The sequence below is a fragment of the Hemitrygon akajei genome, chromosome 4 (genome assembly GCF_048418815.1).
Source record: "Hemitrygon akajei chromosome 4, sHemAka1.3, whole genome shotgun sequence".
In the NCBI taxonomy this organism is placed as follows: domain Eukaryota; kingdom Metazoa; phylum Chordata; class Chondrichthyes; order Myliobatiformes; family Dasyatidae; genus Hemitrygon; species Hemitrygon akajei.
Window position 1 is genome coordinate 23980069 of NC_133127.1, and position 23579 is coordinate 24003647.

The 23579-nt window shown below is 42.7% G+C and overlaps 1 protein-coding gene across 3 annotated transcripts in view; it reads right to left on the minus strand.

The window, feature by feature from the left end:
• Positions 1-23579, minus strand: part of LOC140726163 (catenin alpha-2) — an 817330-nt gene that overhangs the window by 122346 nt on the left and 671405 nt on the right. For 2 of the 3 annotated variants that reach the window (XM_073042153.1, XM_073042155.1), the window contains one exon: positions 14861-14969. In XM_073042153.1, coding sequence (XP_072898254.1) covers positions 14861-14969 — 109 coding nt within the window. The remainder of the gene's footprint in view (positions 1-14860; positions 14970-23579) is intronic. The other variant, XM_073042154.1, reaches the window with a different exon arrangement.

Below are 23579 nucleotides of genomic sequence, written 5' to 3' on the forward strand. Positions count from 1 at the left end.
CTGAACTATAAATTGGGGATTTCAACCAGAACAACTTAAAAACATCTGAACTACTACTAATACCAACATATCACCCATGGAACTGGGGGAGCCAACACACTTGACCTCCATTAAGAATGCTTACCATGCCAATCCACTCCCCCGTTTTGGAAACTCTGATCACTTGGCTATACTTCTATTCCCAGCAAATAGGCAGAGATTAAGGACCACAGCACCAGGGGCGAGGTCCAAGAAAGTATGGTCAAGGGAGGCGGAGAGGTGATGGATGACTGCTTTGAGTTGGTGTACTGGACAATACTCAGGAATTCATCTTCAAGTCTGAATGAATACAAGTTCATGTGCCTTTGAGAATATAGTGGACATACCCAAATCTAAAGTCATTGGGTGTATTTAAAGCAGAGAGAGATATATTCTTGATTAGCCAGGGATTCAAAGGGTATGGGGTGAAAGCAGGGGAGTGGGGATGACTGGAAGAAATGGATCAGCCCACGATTGAATGGCGGAGCAGACTCAATGGGCCAAATGGCCTACGCCTGCTCCTATATCTTATGGTCATGAGTGAACCAGGAGATTTGTAGTCTTCTGAGAGCTGGATTTGTGGCATTCAAGACCAGTGATCCAGGAATATATAAGAAGTGTAGGTATGACTTGCGAAAGGCTATCTTTAAGAGTGAGAAAAACAATTCCAAGTGAGGTTCGAGATGGAATCTGATACACATCAGCTCTGGAAGGTTTGCAGACCATTACTTCTGACAAAGAGAAATCTAACATTATGAACGGCTGTGATGATTCACTCCTAAATGAGCACAAGACCTTTTATGCACACTTTGAAAAGGAGAATAAAACTACATCTATGTGAATCACTGCAGCATCCGGTGACACTGTGATTTCTGTCTCAGAGGAAGACATCAGAACATCTTTCAAGAGGGTGAACCCTCTCAAGGTATCAGGCCCTGATGGTGTACCTGGTAGGATCCTGAAAACCTGTGCCAAGCAACTGGCAGGAATGTTCAAGGACATCTTCAGACTCTGACTGCTGCAGTCGGAGGTTCCTACCTGCTTCAAAAGGGCGACAATCATGTCAATACGCTAGAAGAGTAGGGTGAGCTTCTTCAACAACTATTGCCAAGTAGCATTCAGCAATCACATCAACTGTGTTGAAGTTGAGATTGGTCATGGCTAGAATCAACTCTTGCTTAACAAAGGACCTGCACCCACTGCAATTTGGCTTTTTCCACAACAGGTCTACAATGGATACAAACTTACTGGCTCTCCAATTGGCCATGGATCACCTGGACAATAGTAATGCTTACGTCAAGCTACTGTTTTTGATGTTAGCTCTGCGTTCAACACAATCATACCCTCAGTTTTAATCAAAATGCTCCAAACCTGGGCCTCTGTACCTCCCTCTGCAACTTGATCCATGACTTCCTCATCGGGAGATCACAGTCTGTGCAGGTAGGAAATTACATCTCCTCCTTGCTGACAATCAACACTGGTGCACTTCAAGGATACATGCTTAGCCCACTGCTCTACTCATTTTATACCTATGACTGTGTGGCAGGCCACAGCTCAAATGCTGTCTACAACTTCGCTGATGATGCAACTATTGACAGAATTTCAGATGGCGAGGAGGAGGCATGCAGGAGCGAGTAAAACAGCTGGTTGAGTGGTGTCGCAGCAACAACCTTTTACTCAACATCAGTAAAACCAAGGAATTGAATGTGGATTTCAGGAAGGGGCAGTCAAGGGAACAAACACACCAGTCCTCATCAAGCAATGAGAAGTGCAAAGGGTTTATGTTTCAAGTTCCTGAGGATCAACATATTGATGCCATTATAAAGAAGACATGACCGGAGCTATACTTCATTAAGCGTTTGCGGAGATTTGGTCTGTCACCAAAGACTCACAATTTTTTACAGAGGTACAGTGGAGAGTATTCTAACTAGTTGCACCAGCACCTGGAATGGAGGGCCATTGCACAGTATCAGAAAAAGCTGCAGAAAATTGTAAAGTCAGCCATCATCATCATACACACTAGCATCCCCAACATCCAGGACACTTCAAAAGGCGATGCCCCAAGAAGGCAGCAACTATCATTAAGGACTCCCATCACCCATGAATGCCCTCTTCTGAGTGCTACCATCAAGGCAGAGGTAAAGGTGCATGAAGCCAACACTCAACAGCTTCTTCATATCCGCCATCAGATTTCTGAATGGACAATGAACCCACGAACACTTCCTCAGTAATTTTCCCTCCTTTTTGCAGTACTTAGTTATTTTTTAAATTATACTTATTGTAATTTCTGCTTTTATTACAACGTATTGCAATGCATTTTGAAACAACAAATTTCATGACATATGCTGGTGATATTAAACCTGATTCTGATCCCTATTACCTTTCTTCAACAAAAGATTAAGCGGCATGGTAGCATAGTGGTTAGTACAACACTTTACTGTACAGGTGACCCAGGCCCAATTCCCACCACTGCCTGTAAAGAGTTTTGTACATTCTCCCCATAACCGCTTGCGTTTCCTCCAGATACTCTGGTTTCCTCCTACAGTCCAAGGACCAGTTAGTAGTAAATAAACATTTGCCACCCTCCAATCTTCCGGTACAACTCCTATGGCCAGCATGAAAAGGTACAGAAATCTCTTCCCTTGCCTTATCTGAAGATTGAAAGGGAAGCTCAGTGAAATTTCTAAGATATCAACAGAACTGTTCAGACTGGAGGTAGGTAGCATAATTCTGACATTGATGGAGTCTGGATCCAGGATTAACATCTTCAACATAAGTATTTCCACAGAATCTGGAAAACCACAATAAAAACACATAAAAAAGGCTGGAGGAAGTCAGCAGGTCAGGCAGCATCTATGGAGAGGATTATAATGAAGGGTCTCAGCCTGAAATGTTGATTGTTTATTCCTCTTCATGAATACTGCCTAACCTGCTCAGTTCCTCCAGCATTTTGTGTGTGTTAACATCTTTAGCATGGCGGATAAGCCATTTCAGACTGTGATGTGGAGGAATATCTTCAACTATGAAAATATATACCTCAGAAGCAATTGAGGCCAAATTATTAAATATATTCAAGAAGTTATATTCTGATGTTTAAAGACATTTAGAGATATAGGAAAAAAGCTGTGATTGAATTTGAATGATAAGCCATAATCATATTCATGGAAACATAGAAAGATAGAAAACCTGCAGCACAATACAGGCCCTTCAGCCCACAAGGTTGTGCCAAACATGTCCCTACCCTAGAAATTACTAGGCTTACCTATAGCCCTCTATTTCTCTAAGCTCCAAGTAGCTATCCAAAAGTCTCTTAAGAGACCCTATCGTATCCGCCTCCACCACTGTTGCCAGCAGCCCATTCCACGCACTCACCACTCTCTGAGTAAAAAATTTACCCCTGACATCTCCTCTGTACCTACACCCCAGCACCTTAAACCTGTGTCCTCCTGTGGCAACCATTTCAGCCCTGGGAAAAAGCCTCTGACTATCCACATGATCAATGCCTCTCAGCATCTTATACACCTCTATCAGGTCACCTCTCATCCTCCGTCGCTCCAAAGAGAAAAGACCGAGTTCACTCAACCTATCCTCATAAGACATGCTCCTCAATCCAGGCAACATCCTTGTAAATCTCCTCTGCGCCCTTTCTATGGCTTCCACATCCTTCCTGTAGTGAGGTGACCAAAACTGAGAACAGTACTCCAAGTGGGGTCTGAACAGGGTCCTATATAGCTGCAATATTACCTCTCGGCTCCTAAATTCAGTTCCATGATTGATGAAGGCCAAAACACCGTACGCCTTCTTAACCACTGAGTCAACCTGCGCAGCTGCTTTGAGCGTCTTATGGACTCAGACCCTAAGATCCCTCTGTTCCTCCACACTGCCAAGAGTCTTACCATTAATACTGCCATCATATTTGATCTACCAAAATGAACCACTTCACACTTATCTGGGTTGAACTCCATCTGCCACTTCTCAGCCCAGTTTTGATGACCCACTATAACCTCTGACAGCCCTCCACGATTCCACAACACCCCCAACCTTTGTGTCATCAGCAAATTTACTAACCCATCCATCCACTTCTTCATCCAACTCATTTATAAAAATCACGAAGAGAAAAGGTCCCAGAACAGATCCCTGAGGCACACCACTGGTCACCAGCCTCCATGCAGAAAATGACCCATCTACAATCACTCTTTGCATTCTGTGGGCAAGCCAGTTCTGGATCCACAAGGCCATGTCCCCCTGGATCCCATGTCTCCTTACTTTCTCAATAAGCTTTGCATGGGGTACCTTATCAAATACCTTGCTGAAATCCATACACACTACATCTACTGCTCTTCCTTTATCAATGTGTTTAGTCACATCCTCAAAAAATTCAATCAGGCTCATAAGGCACAACCTGCCCTTGACAAAGCCATGCTGACTCTTCCTAATCTTATTATGCTTCTCCAAATGTTCATAAATCCTGCCTCTCAGGATCTTCTCCATCAACTTACCAACTACTGAAGTAAGAGTCACTGGTCTATAATTTCCTGGGCTATCTCTACTCCCTTTCTTGAATAAAGGAACAACATCTGCAACCCTCCAATCCTCCAGAACCTTACCAATATTTTATTGAATTTTACATATATTTCACATATACAAATAAACAATAATAATAAACTAAATAGTGAAGCATGTCTTAATTTTTTTTCACAAACATCTAAGGAAAAGAAATATAACATTTCACATCTTTCACATATTTAACAAAGAAATAAAATAAAAACACATCAGAAAAAAAAACCGTAGAAGCACTCAACAACACACAGCTATTTCAAAATGACTGTGCATCTTGAAGTCCAAGAAACTCCACTGAAGGAAATTCTCCTGCCCTTCCTCTGGTTATGTAAGTCAGTCTCTCCAATACTATACAAGATGCCATCTCCTTCACCCATACATGTATCAAAGGTATATCCATTTTTCTCCAAGATAAAGCTATCATCCTCCTGGCCTGCAGAAGTCCAAAGTTAATTAAAATGGACTATTTTGAACTAACAGTAAAGTTCTTTGGATATATACCTAGTACACACATTTTTGCTTGGTGGGGCTCCTTTACTCCAACAACCTCAGATATAGTCTGAACAACTGTTTTCCAGCATTTTTCTTTAATTTTAGGCAGTCCCATACACAGTGAAACAGAGTACCCATTTCTTCTAAAAATCTAACTCAAGAGTCTGGGATGTCAGGGGACCAATGGTTCAGTTTGACCGGGGTAATATAAGTTCTCATTAACCATTTGTATTGTAATAGCTTCATTCTTGTGTTAATTGATTGTTTGGTGCTTTTAAGCATGCCATTTCCCACTCAGTCTCTTGTATGTCCCGTCCCAATTGATGATGCAAAGATCATTGCCAGAGGCTCAATAATCTCCTCCCTTGCCTCCCATAGTAGCCTGGGGTATATCTCTTCTGGTACCGGTGACTTAGCCAACTTGATGCTTTGCAAAAGCGCCAGCACTTCCTCTTTCTTAATGTCTATATGCTCAAGCTTTTCAGTCCACTGTAAGTCATTCCCTACAATCGCCAAGATCCTTTTCCGTAGTGAATACTGAAGCAAAGTATTCATTAAGTACCTCTGCTATCTCCTCTGTTTCCATACACACTTTTCCATTGTCACACTTAATTGGTCCAATTCTCTCATGTCTTATCCTTTTGCTCTTCACATACTTCTAGAATGCCTTGGGGTTTTCCTTAATCCTGCTCGCCAAGGCCTTCTCATGGCCTCTTCTGGCTCACCTAATTTCATTCCTAAACTCCTTCCTGCTAGCCTTATAATTCTCAAGATCTCTATCATTACCTAGTTTTTTGAAACTTTCATGAGCTTTTCTTCTTGACCAGATTTTCAACAGCCTTTGTAGACCACGGTTCCTGTACCCTACCATCCTTTCCTTGTCTCATTGGAACATACCTATGCAGAACACCACACAAATATCCCCTGAACATTTGCCACATTTCTGCTGTACATTTCCCTGAGAACATCTTTCCCCAATTTATGCTTCCAAGTTCCTGCCTGATAGCTTCATATTTCCTCTTACTCCAATTAAACGCTTTCCGAATTTGTCTATTCCTATCCCTCTTCAATGCTATGGTAAAAGAGACAGAATTGTGATCACTATCTTCAAAATGCTCTCCCACTGAGAGACCTGACACCTGACCAGGTTTACTTCCCAATACCAGATCAAGTACAGACTCTCCTCTTGTAGGCTTATCTATATATTGTGTCAAAAAACCTTCCTGAACACACCTAACAAATTACATCCCATCTAAATCCCTTGCTCTAGGGAGATGCCAATCAATATTGGGGAAATTAAAATCTCCCAACATAACAACCCTGTTATTATTGCATCCTTCCAAAATCTGTCTCCCTATCTATTCCTCGATGTCCCTGTTACTATTGAGAGGTCTATAAAAAACATCCAGTAGTTATTGAGCCCTTCCTGTTCCTAATTTCCACCCACAGAGAATCAGTAGACAATCCTGATGCACCATCAATAACTCACGCTGAGACTTAGGAAGCGAGATATCGGCTTTTATTGACTGGAAGAATAAACAGCACTACATCCTGGGGAAAATGAGGGAGAGCAGCAGCCCACAGTCGCCTTTATACAGGGGTCTGTGGGAGGAGCCACAGGAGCAGTCAGAGGGGGGTCTGTGGGAGGAGCCACAGGAGCAGTCAGCAGGGGTCTGTGGGAGGAGCCACAGGAGCAGTCAGCAGGGGGTCTGTGGGAGGAGCCACAGGAGCAGTCAGCAGGGGTCTGTGGGAGGAGCCACAGGAGCAGTCAGCAGGGGGTCTGTGGGAGGAGCCACAGGAGCAGTCAGCGGGGGGTCTGTGGGAGGAGCCACAGGAGCAGTCAGCGGGGGGTCTGTGGGAGGAGCCACAGGAGCAGTCAGCAGGGGTCTGTGGGAGGAGCCACAGGAGCAGTCAGCAGGGGTCTGTGGGAGGAGCCACAGGAGCAGTCAGCGGGGGGTCTGTGGGAGGAGCCACAGGAGCAGTCAGCAGGGGGTCTGTGGGAGGAGCCACAGGAGCAGTCAGCGGGGGGTCTGTGGGAGGAGCCACAGGAGCAGTCAGCGGGGGGTCTGTGGGAGGAGCCACAGGAGCAGTCAGCAGGGGTCTGTGGGAGGAGCCACAGGAGCAGTCAGCAGGGGGTCTGTGGGAGGAGCCACAGGAGCAGTCAGCGGGGGTCTGTGGGAGGAGCCACAGGAGCAGTCAGCGGGGGTCTGTGGGAGGAGCCACAGGAGCAGTCAGCAGGGGTCTGTGGGAGGAGCCACAGGAGCAGTCAGCAGGGGGTCAGTGGGAGGAGCCACAGGAGCAGTCAGCAGGGTCTGTGGGAGGAGCCACAGGAGCAGTCAGACAGGTATATCTAGTTCACCACAAATCCCTCCATGACTTCCTCCTTTTCTGCAGTAGTGGCACTATGCCTGAACAGCAGTGCCACACCCCCACCTCTTTTGCCTCCCTCCCTGTCCTTTCTGAAACATCTAAAGCCTGGCACTCTAAGTAACCATTTCTGCCCCTGAACCATCTAAGTCTCTGTAACGGCCACAACATCATAGTTCCAAGTACTGATCCACACTCTAAGCTCATCCGCTTTGTTCATAATACTCCTTCCATTAAAATAGACACATCTCAAACCATCAGTCTGAGCCTATCCCTTCTCTATCACCTGCTCATCCTCCCTCTCACACTGTCTACAAGCTTTCTCAATTTGTGAGCCAACTGCCACTTCCTCCATCTCTTCAGTTTGGTTCCCACCCCCCAACAATTCTAGTTTAAACTCTTCCCAATAGCCTTAGCAAACCTCCCTGCCAGGATATTGGTCCCCCTCAGATTCAAGTGCAACCCGCCCTTTTTTTTACAGGTCACACCTGCCCCAAAAGAGGTCCTGATGATCCAGAAATCTGAATCCCTGCCCCCTGCTCCAATCCCTCAGCCATGCATTTATCCTTCACCTCACTCTAATCCTATACTCACTGTCGCATGGCACAGGCAGTAATCCCGAGAATACTACCTTTGAGGTCCTGCTTCTCAACTTCCTTCCTAACTCCCTGTAGTCTGTTTTCAGGACCTCCTCCCTTTTCCTACCAATATGTACCACAACCTCTGGCTGTTCACCTTCCTGCTTCAGGATATCATGGACACGATCAGAAACATCCTGGACCCTGGCACCTGGGAGGAAAACTACCATCCGAGTTTCTTTCTTGTGTCCACAGAACTGCTTGTCTGACCCCCTAACTATGGAGTCCCCTATCACTGCTGCCATCCTCTTCCTTTCCCTACCCTTCCGAGCCATAGGGCCAGCTCTGTTGCTTCCCCCCACGTAGGTCATCTCCCCCAACAGTACTCAAACAGGAGTACTTATTGTTAAGAGGGACAGCCATAGGGGTACTCGCTAGTATCTGACTCTTGCCCCTCCACCTCCTGACTGTTACCCACTTATCTGTCTCCCAAGGCCCCTCCGTGACTACTTGCCTATAGCTCCTCTCTATCACCTCCTCACTTCCCCTGACCAGATTAAGGTCATCAAGCTACATCTCCAGTTCCCTAACCTGATCCCTAAGGAGCTCAGCTCGACATACCTGGCGCAGATGTGGCTGTCCGGGAGGTTGGGAGTCTATGTTTCTATGTTCCATGTTAATGGAAGTTAATGGCAGTATTCTTAGGAACGTGGAGGAATGTAGAGATCTTGGGGTCCAAATCCATTGATTCCCAAAAAAGTGCCATGCAAATTGATAGGGTAGTTAAGAAGGTATATGTTGTGTTGGCCTTCATTAGTTGGGGGATTGAGTTCAAGAGGTACAAGGTAATGTTGTAGCTCTATGAAACCACATTTGGAATATTGTGTTGGGTTCTGGTCACCTCATTATAGAACATAGAACATAGAACAGTACAGCACATTACAGGCCCTTTGGCCCACAATGTTGTGCCGACCCTCAAACCCTGCTTCCAATATAACCCCCCCCCCACCTTAAATTCCTCCATATACTTGTCTAGTAGTCTCTTAAACTTCACTAGTGTGTCTGCCTCCACCACTGACTCAGGCAGTGCATTCCATGCACTAACCACTCTCTGAGTGAAAAACCTTCCACTAATATCCCCCTTGAACTTCCCTCCTCTTACCTTAAAGCCATGTCCTCTTGTACTGAGCAGTGGTGCCCTGGGGAAGAGGCGCTGGCTGTCCACTCTGTCTATTCCTCTTAATATCTTGTACACCTCTATCATGTCTCCTCTCATCCTCCTTCTCTCCAAAGAGTAAAGCCCTAGCTCCCTTAATCTCTGATCATAATGCATACTCTCTAAACCAGGCAGCATCCTGGTAAATCTCCTCCGTGCCCTTTCCAATGATCAGGATGTCAAGGCTTTAGAGAGCATATAGAGGTGATTTGCCTGGATGTTTCCTGCACTAGAGCATATGTTTTATAAGGAAAGGTTGAGCGAGCTGGTCTTTTCTCTTTGGAGCAAAGGAGAATGAATGGAGACTAGATAGATGTTTATAGTATGATAAGAGGCATAGGCAGAGTTTCTTGGACTTACGGAGCCTGCCTGCAAGATAACAAATCTCAGGGTTGTATATGATGACATTTTTGCACTTTGTTAATAAATGGACTTTGAAGTTTGAACTTTGGTGGAGCAGGCTCAAAGGGCTGAATGGCTTTCTCCTATTTTCCACGCTTTTATGCTTCCCTATGGTAATAGGAAACATGATACAGTGACCCTCCTATATATTTAAGCATTGGACAGAATTAAATTTAATAGAGTATTAAGGTTTGCTACTGGGCACAATAAATAGAACAAACCTTTTTCAGAGAGTATTAGCAATAAATGAAATGAAAGAGTTCTACTTCAGATGATAGGAGAAGTATGAGTGAAAAGGAACTCACAGGGGAGCAATCAAAGGCAGGCAATGTCCGTGTTGCATTTAGAAATGTGAAATACATGAATATTTAAGGAAATTGGATTTCAGATGCCTCAGGATAAGATGAAGTGTTAGGGAGGGTTGTGGACAGAGATTCATTCACTGCATGGTAAGCCGATTGAAGGTTGTAAGAGCTTACAAGTGTCAAGCTTTAGCAAGACACCTGAATGAAAATCGAAGCAAATTATTGATGTTAATGGAAATTTTAGATGTAACTAAGTGATAAATTATATTCTGCATTTCATACCTCATGTTATGAATTCAGCACTGGTCCATGTAAAAACAGTAAAATAGAGAGTACAGCATTTCCCACAAAAAAGTCATTTCAGAGTTGACATGATGGCACAAATACTAGCAGCATTTACAACCCTGTGTTGCAGTGGAAATAAAACCTTGTCTGTAAGATGGGGGGGGGGGGGGTTGATTTTTTGTATTTTGCATTTATTTTTATTATTAGACCACCTTTCCCAACTAAATTTACAGCCATTTTACTCATTCAAGAGAGATGCCAGAAGAAAAACATTTTCTTTCCATTTCATTTTGCTTTCCTTTACACGGCCGACAGTTACATGAGACAACATCTCAAGCTGACAGATTTTTCATGAAGCATTGGAGAGAAAAAAAACCTACCTTAAGCTGCACAGCTGCAGAGGTGAGGTTAATAGGATAGATCACAGTAAATTGTGATTAGTCTCAGTCGGGGAGATTGACTCACCACTGGTGGTTTAGTTTCTCTTCTTTGTTTAGGAATATTTGTGCAACTGGACTGATTGTTAGTGGGTATTTTTACTTCTTACTTCTTTCCTTTAGTAGTCCGAGTTCTTCCTGCCAGGCCGAAAACAACTTTCACTTCTGGTTCCAGTAACTCAGATCTTACACCTGACCCATCTATTCTATATATTATAGTCTACCTGTTCTCATAAACACAAGAAAGACTGCAGAGGCTGGGAATCCAAACACATGAAATACTGGAGGAATTCAGCGGGTCAGGCAGCATCTATGGAAATGAATAAACAGTTGATGTTTTGAGCTGAGACCCTTCTTCAGGACTGAGAAGGAAGGGGAAAGACGCCAGAACAAAAAGGTGGGAGGGGAGGGGAAAGAGGCTAGCTGGAGGTGATAGGTGAAGTCAGGTGGGTGGGAAAGGCCAAGGGGTGGGGAGGAAGGAATCTGGTAGGGAAGCTGAGTGGATCATAGGTAAAAGGGAAGGAGAAGGGGACCCAAGGGGAAGTGATAGGCCGGTGGGAAGAGGTAAAAGTCTGGAATAGATGAAGAGGGGAGGAGGGAGGGATTTTTTTTTACCAAAAAGAGAAATCAATATTAATGTCATCAGTGTGGAGGCTATCCTGACAAAATATAAAGTGTTGCTTCTCCATCTTGAGGGTGGCCTCACCTTGGTACGTGTGTAAGCCATGGTAATTTATACTGTTATACCAGCTCTCATTCCTTATCTGTACATCCCATTCCTAACCTATATCTCCCAATCATGAACTATTCAGCATTTAATACCATCATTCCCACAATCCTGATTCAGAAGTTGCAGAACCTGGGCTTCTGTTCCTCCCTCTGCAATTGGATTCTCAACGTCCTAACCGGAAGACCAGAATCTGTGTGGATTGGTGATAACATATCCTCCTTGCTGATGATCAACACTAGTGCACCTCAGGGGTGTGTGCTTAGCCCACTGCTCTGCTCTCTATATACACATGACTGTGTGGCTAGGCATAGCTCAAATACCATCTATAAATTTGCTGATGATACACCCATTGTTGGTAGAATCTAAGATGGTGAGGAGGGGATGTAGAGGAGCGAGATATACCTACTAGTGGAGTGGTGTCGCAGCAACAACCTGGCATTCAATGTCAGTAAGACGAAAGAGCTGATTGTGGACTTCAGTAAGGGTAAGACGAAGGAACACATACCAATCCTCATAGAGGGATCAGAAGTCAAGAGAGTGAACAGTTTAAAGTTCCTGGATGTCAAGATCTCTGAGGACATAACCTGCTCCCAACATATCAATGCAGTTATAAAGAAAGCAAGACAGTGGCTATACATTGTTAGGAGTTTGAAGAGGTTTGGCATGTCAACAAATACACTCAAAAACTTCTATAGTTGTACCATGGAGAGCATTCTGACTGGCTGCATCACTGTCTGGTATGGAGGGGCTACTGCACAGGACCGAAAGAAGCTGCAGAAGTTGTACATCTAGTCAGCTCCATCTTGGGTACTAGCCTACGAAGTACCCAGGACAGCTTTAGGGAGTGATGTCTCAGGAAGGCAGCGATCATTATTAAGGACCTCCAGCACCCAGGGCATGCCCTTTCCTCACTATTACCATCAGGTAGGAGGTACAGAAGCTCGAAGGCACACACTCAGTGATTCAGGAACAGCTTCTTCCTCTATGTCATCTGATTCCTAAATGGACATTGAATCTTTGGACACTACCTCACTTTTTTTAATATACAGTATTTCTGTTTTTGCATGTTTTTGTAATCTATTCAATATACGTAATTGATTTACTTGTTTATTTAGTATTATTATTTTTTTATTTTATCTATTATCAATATTTTTTCTGCTAGATTATGTATTGCATTGAACTGCTGCTGCTAAGTTAACAAATTTCATGTCATATGCCATTGATAATAAACCTGATTCTAATTCTGTATATATGCTCATTACCTTTCACTCACTCTTACCCTATGTGTTAAACTGTTGATCTGTGCTATCTGGTTTTATCCCCATAGTCCACATCATCCATTGCTGCTCAATATATTCCACCTTGCTTGGTTAATTTAGTTTGCTAGTTCTGACTTTAATTTACTCTGCTTTTACTCAACTTCCTCCAGTTTCCTCAACTGCCTCCTAAAATTCAGTGATCCTGCGAGATTAGGAGAAGTAATAATGAACAGTGCTGTGAAATCTTTATGAAAGAATCTGTTTTATTTCTGTCCATAGATGCTGTCTGACCTGTTGAGATCCTCTAGCATTGTGTGTATGTGTGTGTTTGTGTTGCTAAAGAATCTGAATCATTGGATTTAATGGACTGTAACATCAACACCTCCCTGTTGAGACAATCGAAGGTTGATCTTCTTCTATAATTCTATCCAATTCTTAGGAAACTACCAGTGCCATGGGTAAAACTTCAAGCCTTATGTGTTAGGAGTGGTATATGTGCATATCAATTTCAGGTCCAGATGGCTATTTGCATTTATAACCTCACCAGGTAATTGGGCACTATGTTGTTATTGCCTCCACCACCACAGGCCCCCTGATATCTATGCTACCAGACTCAAGGCACCTCCACTACAATGGTAAACCAAATCTACCCTTCTGCTAATCCTTCACTGATACATCAACCATTCAACCTGTTCTAAAATGCACACCGGAAGCATTTTATTCTGATACCAGTGATCCCTAATGGGGCTCTAATCCCATATAAATAGGGGTGATGATTATAACCAAGCTGAAGAGATGGAAAACCTAGAAAGCATGCAAAAGGATCAATTTTGTTTGTCATATACATGTTCATCTTCCAAGAGGACCACAACCTTGTAGTGGTTTGGAGGCTTGCTTGCCTCATTGACCTAGAAGCATGTTGGCTGGAGCCAGGGCTTTGTGCTTTGGCTCTTGTTAGGATCACCCATGCCAAACAGGTCAAAGTGTAGAGGACAGACTAAGAGTGGTCCACCAGTCCTCCAGGTTCCTGAGTCTTCACTCAGGACTTAATGGCTGACAGTAGTGGAAACCAAGAGGAAGCTACAGACATGGTGATGGAAGCCCTGAAGACTACCAAAGATGGCTGACCGTCATTGCTACCCTAAAAGCTAGCGGCGTAACAGGCAGTAAGTAATGATACATGTAGTGTACATGTAGTGTATTAGGAATTTGCTGTGTGTTGGTCAGGGCATGGCATGTAACAAAAACAACATTCAACAATTATAAAGAGTTATATAAAAATAAAGAATTACACCCAAAAATAAAGATTATAGGATAGATATGGAATAGAATGTATTACCAGCATGTATTTGCAATGTAAATGGCAATATCAAAAGTGGTTTAAATTGTCTACAATACAGCAGTGACAGCAGTAATAGATGGGGGGTGGGGGGCTAATTATTTTACAAGTCTTGTAGAATACTATATTTGTGCCTCCTTGAGTACACGGCCACCAAGACAGTGCTCCTCATTGTGTTAGCCATCCCGTGGCAGGAAGGAGTGAAGGCTGCCGATGAGCGGAAGAGGCTGAAGTACGCAGAACTGGTGGCTAAGTGTAAGGAAGTTGGCTGGAGGACCATATTCTACCCTGTGGAGGTAGGATGCCAGGGCTTCATCTGCGCGTTGACAACAAGGCTTCTCCGCAAATGCCAGTGACTGGAACGAGGCTCAGAAGGGGCATCAGAGAGTTGGCTGAAGAGGCAGGAAAGGACAGCTTTTGGCAGTGGACGATGAAGAAGGACAGAAATTGGGGACTGACTAATCCCACTGGAAGCTGCAGGGCATGGCAGGGAGACATCTCCGTCACTGCTCCACCATCAGGAGATGTACTAGGGCTAAGGGAACGAAACATCAATGAGTGGCGGTCCCTAGTTCATGACCCTGCAGCTGACCTAAGGGCACTATTGGAGGTGCGGCAAGCAGCAATACCAAGAAGGAAACATCTTCCTGTAAACCTCATTGAATGTCATACAGATTTGGGTGGTGTTAGTCTGAACCTGTCAGGATTAAAATTACCCTCAAATGAATACACAAGTCTTCCTTCTTGCCTGGGTATCATTAGCATGAAGTGTAATTAAGTAGAGGAAGCTCAGCAGCCCTGCTGGCACCAGTTTCCCCCGGTGACATTTTACGCGGCCCCTCAGCATCGAGTTAAAGTTTGACGTGCATTACCTGGTCAGCCACAGCTCGAGCCAGTTTATCCATTCTGGACCCAGCCTCTGCGATCTTCTTTGCTGCATTGATAACATCGGAAGTATTTTTTAGCGGCCCCTTGCCCCTACAAGATATTGGAAAACAAAATAAAAGTAATAAGTGAATCTTCTAGTTCAGTAAAATTGGAGTTGAACTAATACATTGAAAATAATTTTGGAGTGTGATTAAGATCTCAATCTTGTAATTGTCTGGAGAGAAAGTGAATTCTTTTGGGAACAATAAGCAAAGAAGCCTTGTATTGGATGTAAGAGAATACTAAATGATCCCTATATTAAAACAAATTAGTTGCAACAACTAGAACAACAGCAACAAATACGAGATCAACATGTCTGTTATCATTTCACCAGTAATGTAATAACAAGAAAGTCACTGACGTTCGAGAAGTGGCCAAGGCAAGAATGGCTGAGAGAATAATAGATAGAAGTAAAGAGTACAAAATGATAAATCACATCTGCAAAGGCCTCCATGATAAATGATGTTCTAAAGTCTCCACCTAAATCAGTCACTACCTTTTTCCTTGTCTGGTCTATGCTCACAGAGAATTCCCATTTTCAATTACAGCTCTTTTCAAATTATTTAAGTCCTTGTAGTATGTTCAAGGGGCATTAACAGCTTTAACCTTTGACAACAGCACTCTGAATCAGATCTATTATCTTGGGTGATATTTTAGGAGCACAGACTTATACTGCAGTTGAAGGAGATACATGTGTGTTCACCTTTATTAAAATTATTTTTAAAGTTTTCTATTTTACTTCTTTTAAATTTATCTTTACACCTCCCATCTCTTAAAATGACCAGGCTTCATCGATCACCTCTCGCCTTTTCATTTCATTCCCCCCTACCCCTACCCCACCCACACACCTTCCCCCTCACCTGGCTTCACCTATCACCTCCCAACTCGTACTCCTGCCCCTCTGTCAACTTCTCACTTTATGCCCTCCTCTCTCACCTTGCTCCACCTATCCGCTGCCAGCTTATGCCCCTACCCCTCTCCCCCCCACCTTCTTTTTCAGTCTTCTATTCCCTTCTTTTCCAGTCCTGTTGAAGGGTCTCAGCTAGAAACATTGTCTGTTTATTTCCCTCCATTGAGGCTTCCTGACCTGTTGAGTTCTTCAAGCATTTTGAGTGTGTTGCACTGGATTCCAACATGGCAAAATCTCTGTGTTTATCACCAGGGTTCTTATGGTTTGGGGTGGAAAATAGATATTAGATAAGTGACGAACAGGCAGCATGCCACTGAGAATGCTAAGCAAAGAGAGATGCACTCTGGGAGTTATGATGAATCAGAAGACTCAACAAGGGAAGAAGTGTGTGACATTGGGGGTACAAGATGACAGTATGACAAGGGCCAAGACAACCAGCTGGAAAGCACGCCCATCTCTAGGTACTGCTGAAATAAATGACCTATAGGACAAAAAATGGTATTAAGAAGAAAAAATGTGCATGTATGGTAGGTGTCTGGAGTACATGGCCTACTGCTGTAGTGAAAGCAGGCTTCCATGTGATCTTGAAGAGAGAATTAGATTAGCATATGGTGAGGAAATTTTTTTCAAGGTTGCAGAGAAAAGACTGGGGAACTGGAGCTAATGGCGGTGAGCCGAAATGGACATGATGAGACTAACTGTCCCCTGAGCTGTAACCATTCTGTGATTTCGAACTGAAAGGTTTCATGCAATAAACAATAAAAAGTTAGTAAATTAGCGGATATGTATCGGGTATCCTTCTTCAAGCATAACTCATTTTCAGCACAGAAGACCTTTGGCACGTGTAACAGAATCACACAGTAAGGATATCACATATGCTGTATTCTACTGTACATGAAGGCTTATGGAAAGTCTTGCATGCTCTTCTGTAGCTTAAAGGTCCATCTCAACCTTGGCTGTTTTCAGTAAGTCTAGCAATACTGAATCTTACAGAACGTGTCCTAATCTTCTAATACCTTCAGTGATTGTCATCACTCCACTATCATAGACATCAACCAACTCCACTACTCCTTTCTACCTGATCTTTCTCCAATTATGCTTCAACCTTCAAGAACGTCCCTCTGCCACTGTTCCTCTGATCTCCTAACTCTGCCATGGACAAGACCTGCCACCTTGAGCATCCAGAATTTCAAATGATCACACTCTTGTTGGCCTCATACCAAATTGATGCAGGCAGCGACTCTTCCACATATTTAAACAGGTGCTTTGCTGAAGATTTTCCAGCCCATATAGTTCAATGGTCCAGTCTTAAAGAAAAGGATCTTGGCATTGCAACAGTAGATGAGCTGCCAAGGATATGCCATGACTGTCTGAGAGCATGCCAGGGTCATGCTCCATTATAGAGGAACAGGCACTTTGAAAGAAACTACTGGGCAACAGTTGCTAAAGGTTTTAAGTACTTGGAACCATTCAATATGTGGTATGTACTGTATGTGAGTGAATGATTATCTGAGTGTGTGTGTGTGTGTGTGTGTGTGTGTGTGTGTGTGTGTGTGTGTGTGTGTGTGTGTGTGTGTGTGTGTGTGTGTGTGTGTGTGTGTGTGTGTGTGTGTGTGTGTGTGTGTGTGTGTGTGTGTTCGTTCACATTGGTACATTGGTGTTAGTCTTTTCATTTTTTGCCTGGCAGGTGAAGAGAAAGACTTGCTTTAATATGTTGCTTTCAATCAGCTCACTAAAGCACTTTACAGTCAATAAAGTACTTTAGAATTGCAATAACTCAGGAAACACAACAGACAATCTGTGTGCAGCAAACCCCCACTGTGTAATAGTCTGATAACCAGATACTTTGCACTGTTGGTAATACAAGTTAAGGTAACAGATACTTGGCTAGGACACTTAAATAACCTTCTTCAAAATATTGCTTTGGCAATTTTATATCCACCTTAAGAGAGTCATATACAAATGACAGAACCTCTGACATTGCAGCATTCCTTCAGCACAGCAGTCATGGACTATTGATGTACATGGATCAATCCAGATAAGTAGTCTTGACCCAAAATCCTGAATGGCCATTTCCTATGATAGATACTGCCTGCCCCACTGAGTTCCTCCAGTATCTTGTGTGCTGTTCCTTCTATGCCTTGCCTAATTAAGTGTTAACCCAAATGCCTCTTAAACATAGTACAGGTTTCCCCCGCTATCCAAAAGTAGAGTGTTCCTATTAAAACCGTTTGTAAGCCGAAATGGCGTAAAACGAAGAAGCAATTACCATTAATTTATATGGGAAAAAATTTTTGAGTGTTCCCAGACCCAAAAAATAACCTACTGAATCTCCCAAACCCGAAAAATAGCCTACCAAATAACACATAAAACCTAAAATGACACTAACATAATAACAGCAGGAATGATATGATAAATACACCGCCTATAAAGGAGAAATAATGTATGTACAGTGTAGTTTCACTTACCAGAATTGGGAAGACAGTGAGCACACTGGAAGGTTCACGCATTTTTCTATCATACAGTTCTTTGTAAGCACTCAAAACATCCTGGAAACCTGCCCTAAACTGACATGCCCTTTCAAAATTAAAGTCATGTTTTTCTGCAATTATTGCAGCGTTGTCAATCGTAGCGAAAATCTCACGCCGTTCAAAGCTCTGGCGGCTTGATGCTGAGAAACTGAGAGCAGAACAAGCACTGAACGCTATTTTCGCTTTTCACCACTCTCGCTGCTCAGGGTGCGCGCTGCCTCTGTAATGGCTCGCTGCAGAACAAATGCTGAATGCTATTTTCGCTTTTTGCCTTTTTTTGTAAAAGCAAAAATCCTCTTTGGATTTCTTTCGGTTAGCGAAAACAGGTACTAATGTAGGTCTTTCGTAAAAGCGAAGTGGTATAAAGCAAACTTTTGTAAAGCTGGGGATACCTGTAACTGTATATGATTCCACCACTTGCTCCAAGAGCATATTCCAGACATCAGGGTAAAGAAAAGCTTACTCCTCAGATCCCTTTTAAAATGTATTCCTCTCACTTTTCACAATGCCCTTGTGTTTTTGATAGCACTATCACAGAAAAAGAAATAGATTCTATCTATGCCTCTCATAATCTCAAGCAGGTCAACCTTCTTATTCTGGGGAAAACAAGCTTAGCCTCTCCAATCTGTCTCCGTAACTATAAGTCCTCCAACCTAGGCAACTTACTGGTGAATATCCTCTACATAATCACATTCTTTCTATCGGTGGGTACCGTAGCGGTTAGTGTACTGCTATTACAGCACCAGCAATCACTGATCAGGTCTAATTCTTGCTCCTGCTTGTAAAAGAGTTAATACATTCTCCCTGTGGCCGTGTAGGTTTCCTTTGGGTGCTCTGGTTTCCTCCTACATTCCAGAGATGTGTGGTTAGGGTTAGTTATTTGTGGGAGTGCTATGTTGGCAACAGAAGCATGGCAACACTTGCAGGCTTTCACCAGTACATCCTGACTAAGCTGATTTGATGCAAAAGACACATTTCACTGTATGTTTCGACGTACCTGCACAAATAAAGCTAAATTTTTCTCAATATCTTCAGCGTGGTGATCAGCAATGTGCACAATATTTCAAGAGCTGTCCAGCAGTGCTTTGTAATGTCCTGACTCTTATATACCATGCCCACTCAAGTAAAAAGTTAACGTTCATCTTGGTTTTGTTGAAAGGGTAACACCACTGACAAGATATCACTCCTTGGGAACTGTACTAAAGTGCTAGAAGTTTTATATATACTAAAGTTCTGGACTGGAAGGTCATATACAACCACTGATTCAGAAGTGAGATTGCTTCCAACTGAGCCACCTTGACATTTAACTCTAAAGCAGTTTCCACTGAATTACAAAGTGGTAACTTTGTCGGGAATGTGAGTGTACCATTTTCTCAGAAACATCAGTACCAAAAAAAACACAGGAAGTGAACAGAGGATGCTAGCAGAATACTAAACACGATACAATCAGTTGCAATTTGAAGACTGTAAATTAAAATAAACCTTGAAAATTATGCTGAAAGTGATCAAGATCTGTCAAATCCTTCAATAAAAGCCATGTCAAAAAACGGAAACTGAATTTTTCATCATTATTTTCAGGCTGAAATTTATAACCAGTTTAAAATGCACTCTTGCAGGCATTTGAACTTCATTTAACTAGTGTCTTATACTTCACTCAGATGCTCATTATTCTGCAAGCACGTGGCCAATCTTTTGCAAACTATGTGGAAAAGAGTTAAGGGGCAATTCATGAAATAGTGAAGAGTTTTAGAAAACCATCTGTGCTCATAATGATCATCATTTGCATTCGATGTTTTTCATCAATTTAATTTTAATTAAATAGTTCCCTGCTTTGTGCCATTAATAGGATCCAAAACAATAACCAATGGAATATGCTTAATATTCTAACTAAAGAATAGATTTCTGCAACTTGTAGGCACTTCTACTACTGTAGGGTTCAGGAAAGTTTTAATGGACTAGTCAAGCAAAAAAGATAGCAGACTCCAAAAAAAGTGTGAACATTATTTGGGCATTAGGAGGAAAAATGTAAGAAAAGGTAAATACAGTAACTATTAGAATACCAAGAGCAGAGAAGAAGCAGGATCTTGGATTCCATGTCAACACATCCCTGTAGGTAGCAGAACAGATAAACAAGGTGGTTACGAAGGCATATCAGATGTTTATCCTTCATGGATAATACAAAGAATATGAATACAAGGAGGTTATGGCAGGACTGTATTAAAATTTTAATTAAGGTACAACTGAGACACTGCAAATACTTCCAGCCACCACATCAGAAGAAAATTGTGATAGCACCAAAGAGGATAAAGGACAGAGTTTTACACTGCCAGGACTGACAAATCTGAACTGTGAGGAAAAATTTAATTGGCTGGGGTTGTTTTCTTTGCAACAGAGGAGACTGAGTCAAGAGGTAGTTGAAATTAATAAAGTGGGTAAGGGAATATTTCCCTCGGCAGAGAGATCAATAATGAGTTGGCATAGATTCAAAGAAGAATTGGAAGAGAGCTGAGGAATTTGCTTCACCCAAAGGAGGAAGAGAGTCTAATTCGCTAGCTGAGTTGGGGTAGAAACAGATATCCTGTCACATTTAAAAATGGCTTGGATTAGAAGGTAATAACGTAACCTACAAAAGCTGAAAATTCAGATACATTTGGAGAATTCTTTACAGGCAAGAAAGAAAAGTCTCAATGGTCTTCTGCATTATAATGTTTTTCTGAGTTCATATTAAGGATTCCTTGGCATTTTTATTCCAACTGTGTACTTTATTTACCTCAAGAATTGATCAAGCATGTTAATGATGTAGATTATGTGACAGTGAGCTGTGAACTACAGAAAATAATTTTTTTTTAAATTTACTTTTGGCCCTCTTCTCTCTTGGACCACACTGTGCTGGGTCCATAGGAAATGCCATGCAACAGCACTTCACCTAGCCATCGCTGGCCAGTCTTACCGTTACCCATGCACCATTTCAACCAGAGTCACTCATTTTAGGTACATAATCTCCAGCAAGTACTTTCTACTCTGTAACCCAAGGTTCTGCTCTGCTTTAGTTGTCATCAGCTATACATATAATGTATTAAGAACAAGAGGATAACAAGGGAAAGGTAGGACCACTCAAGAATAAAGGAGAGAACACATGCTTGAAGAAGGAGGGTGTGGGTGAGGTCCTAAATGAGTGCATTGCCTCAATATTTACCAAGGAGAAGGATATGGGAAATAGTGGAGCATGATATTATGCTAGGGCATCTTGAACTTAGGAAGAGGTAGAGATTGGTCTCTTGAAGAACACTAAAATGGATAAGTCCCCAGAGACTGAAAAAATAAATTTCAGTTTATTAAGAAAGCAAGAGATGAGCCTGCTGGGGACTTGACTTAAGAACATACGAAATAGGTTCAGGAGTGAACCATCTGGCCTGTTGAGCCTGCTCCACCATTCAATAAGATCATGTCTGATCTGGCCATGGACTCAGCTCCACTTACATGCCTTCTCCCCATAACCCTTAATTCCCCTACTATGCAAAAAATCTATCCAACCTTGTCTTAAATATATTTACTGAGGTAGCCTCCACTGCTTCACTGGGCAGAGAATTCCATAGATTCACCACTCTCTGAGAGAAGCAGTTCCTCCTCATTTCCATCCTAAATCTATTCCCCCAAATCTTGAGGCTATGTCCCCTAGTTCTCGTCTCACTTACCAATGAAAACAATTTTCCTGCCTCTATTTTATCTCTCCTTTTTATAATTTTATATGTTTCTATAAGATCTTCTCTCATAGTTCCAGGTGACTCAATCTCTCCTCATAGTTTAATCCCCTCATCTCCGGAATCAACCTGGTGAACCTCCTCTGCACTGCCTCCAAAGCCAGTATATCCTTCCTCAAGTAAGGAGACCAGAACTGCACACAGTATTCCAGGTGTGGCCTCACCAGTACCCTGTACAGTTGCAACATAACCTCACTGTTCTTAAACTCAATCCCTCTAGCAATGAAGGCCAACATTCCATTTGCCTTCTTGATAGCCTGCTGTACCTGCAAACCAACCTTTTGTGATTCATGCACAAGCACTCCCAAGTCCCTCTGCACAGCAGCATGCTGCAATTTTTTTTATCAATTAAATAATAATCTGATAATAGTAGGCAAAAGACGGGCAACTATAAGCCAGTTAGCTTAACATCTGTAGTTGGGAAAATGCTTGAAGCTGTCATTAAGGAAGAAATAGCGAAACATTTAGAAAGGAGTGGTTCCATTAGACAGACGCAGCATGGATTCAGAAAGGGCAGGTCCTGTTTGACAAACTTACTGGAGTTCTTTGAGGACATAATGAGTGCAGTGGATAGAGGGGAACAGGTGGATGTTGTATATTTGGATTAACAGAAGGTGTTTGATAAGGTGTCACACAAGAGACTTATAAATAAGATACGGATGTATGGAGTCAGAGGAAGTGTATTGGCATGGATAGTGGATTGGTTAACCAATAGAAGGCAGAGAGTTGGTATAAATGGGTGTTTCTCTGGTTGGCAGTCAGTGGTGAATGGGGTGCTGCAGGGGTCAGTGCTAGGCCCACAGCTGTTTACAATTTACATTGATGATTTGGAAGAGGGGACTGAGTGTAGCGTAGCAAAATTTGTTGATGACACTAAACTGAGTGGAAAAGCAAATTGTACAGAGGATGTGGAGAGCCTGCAGAGGGATATAGATAGGTTAAGTGAGTGGGCCAAGGTCTGGCAGATGGAATACAATGTTGGTAAATGTGAGATCATCCACTTTGGAAGGAACAATAGAAGAGCAGATTCTTATTTAAATGGTGAAAGATTGCAGCATGATGTTGTACAGAGGGACTTTTGAGTGCTTGTTCATGAATCACAAAAAGTTGGCTTGCAGCTACAACAGGTTATTAAGAAGGCGAACAGAATGTTGGCCTTCATTGCTAGAGGGATTGAATTTAAGAGCAGGGCGGTCATGCTGCCACTATACAGGGTACTGGTGAGGCCACACCTGGAGTACTGTGTGCAGTTCTGGTCTCCATACTTGAGGAAGTATGGAGATCAGTATACTGGCTTTGGAAACAATGCAGAGGAGTTTCATCAGGTTGATTCCAGGGATGAAGGGGTTAACCTGTGAGGAGAGATTGAGTCGCCTGGGACTATACTCTCGGGAATTCAGAAGAATGAGAGGGGATCTTATAGAAACATACAAAATTTTGAAAGGGATATATAAGACAGAGT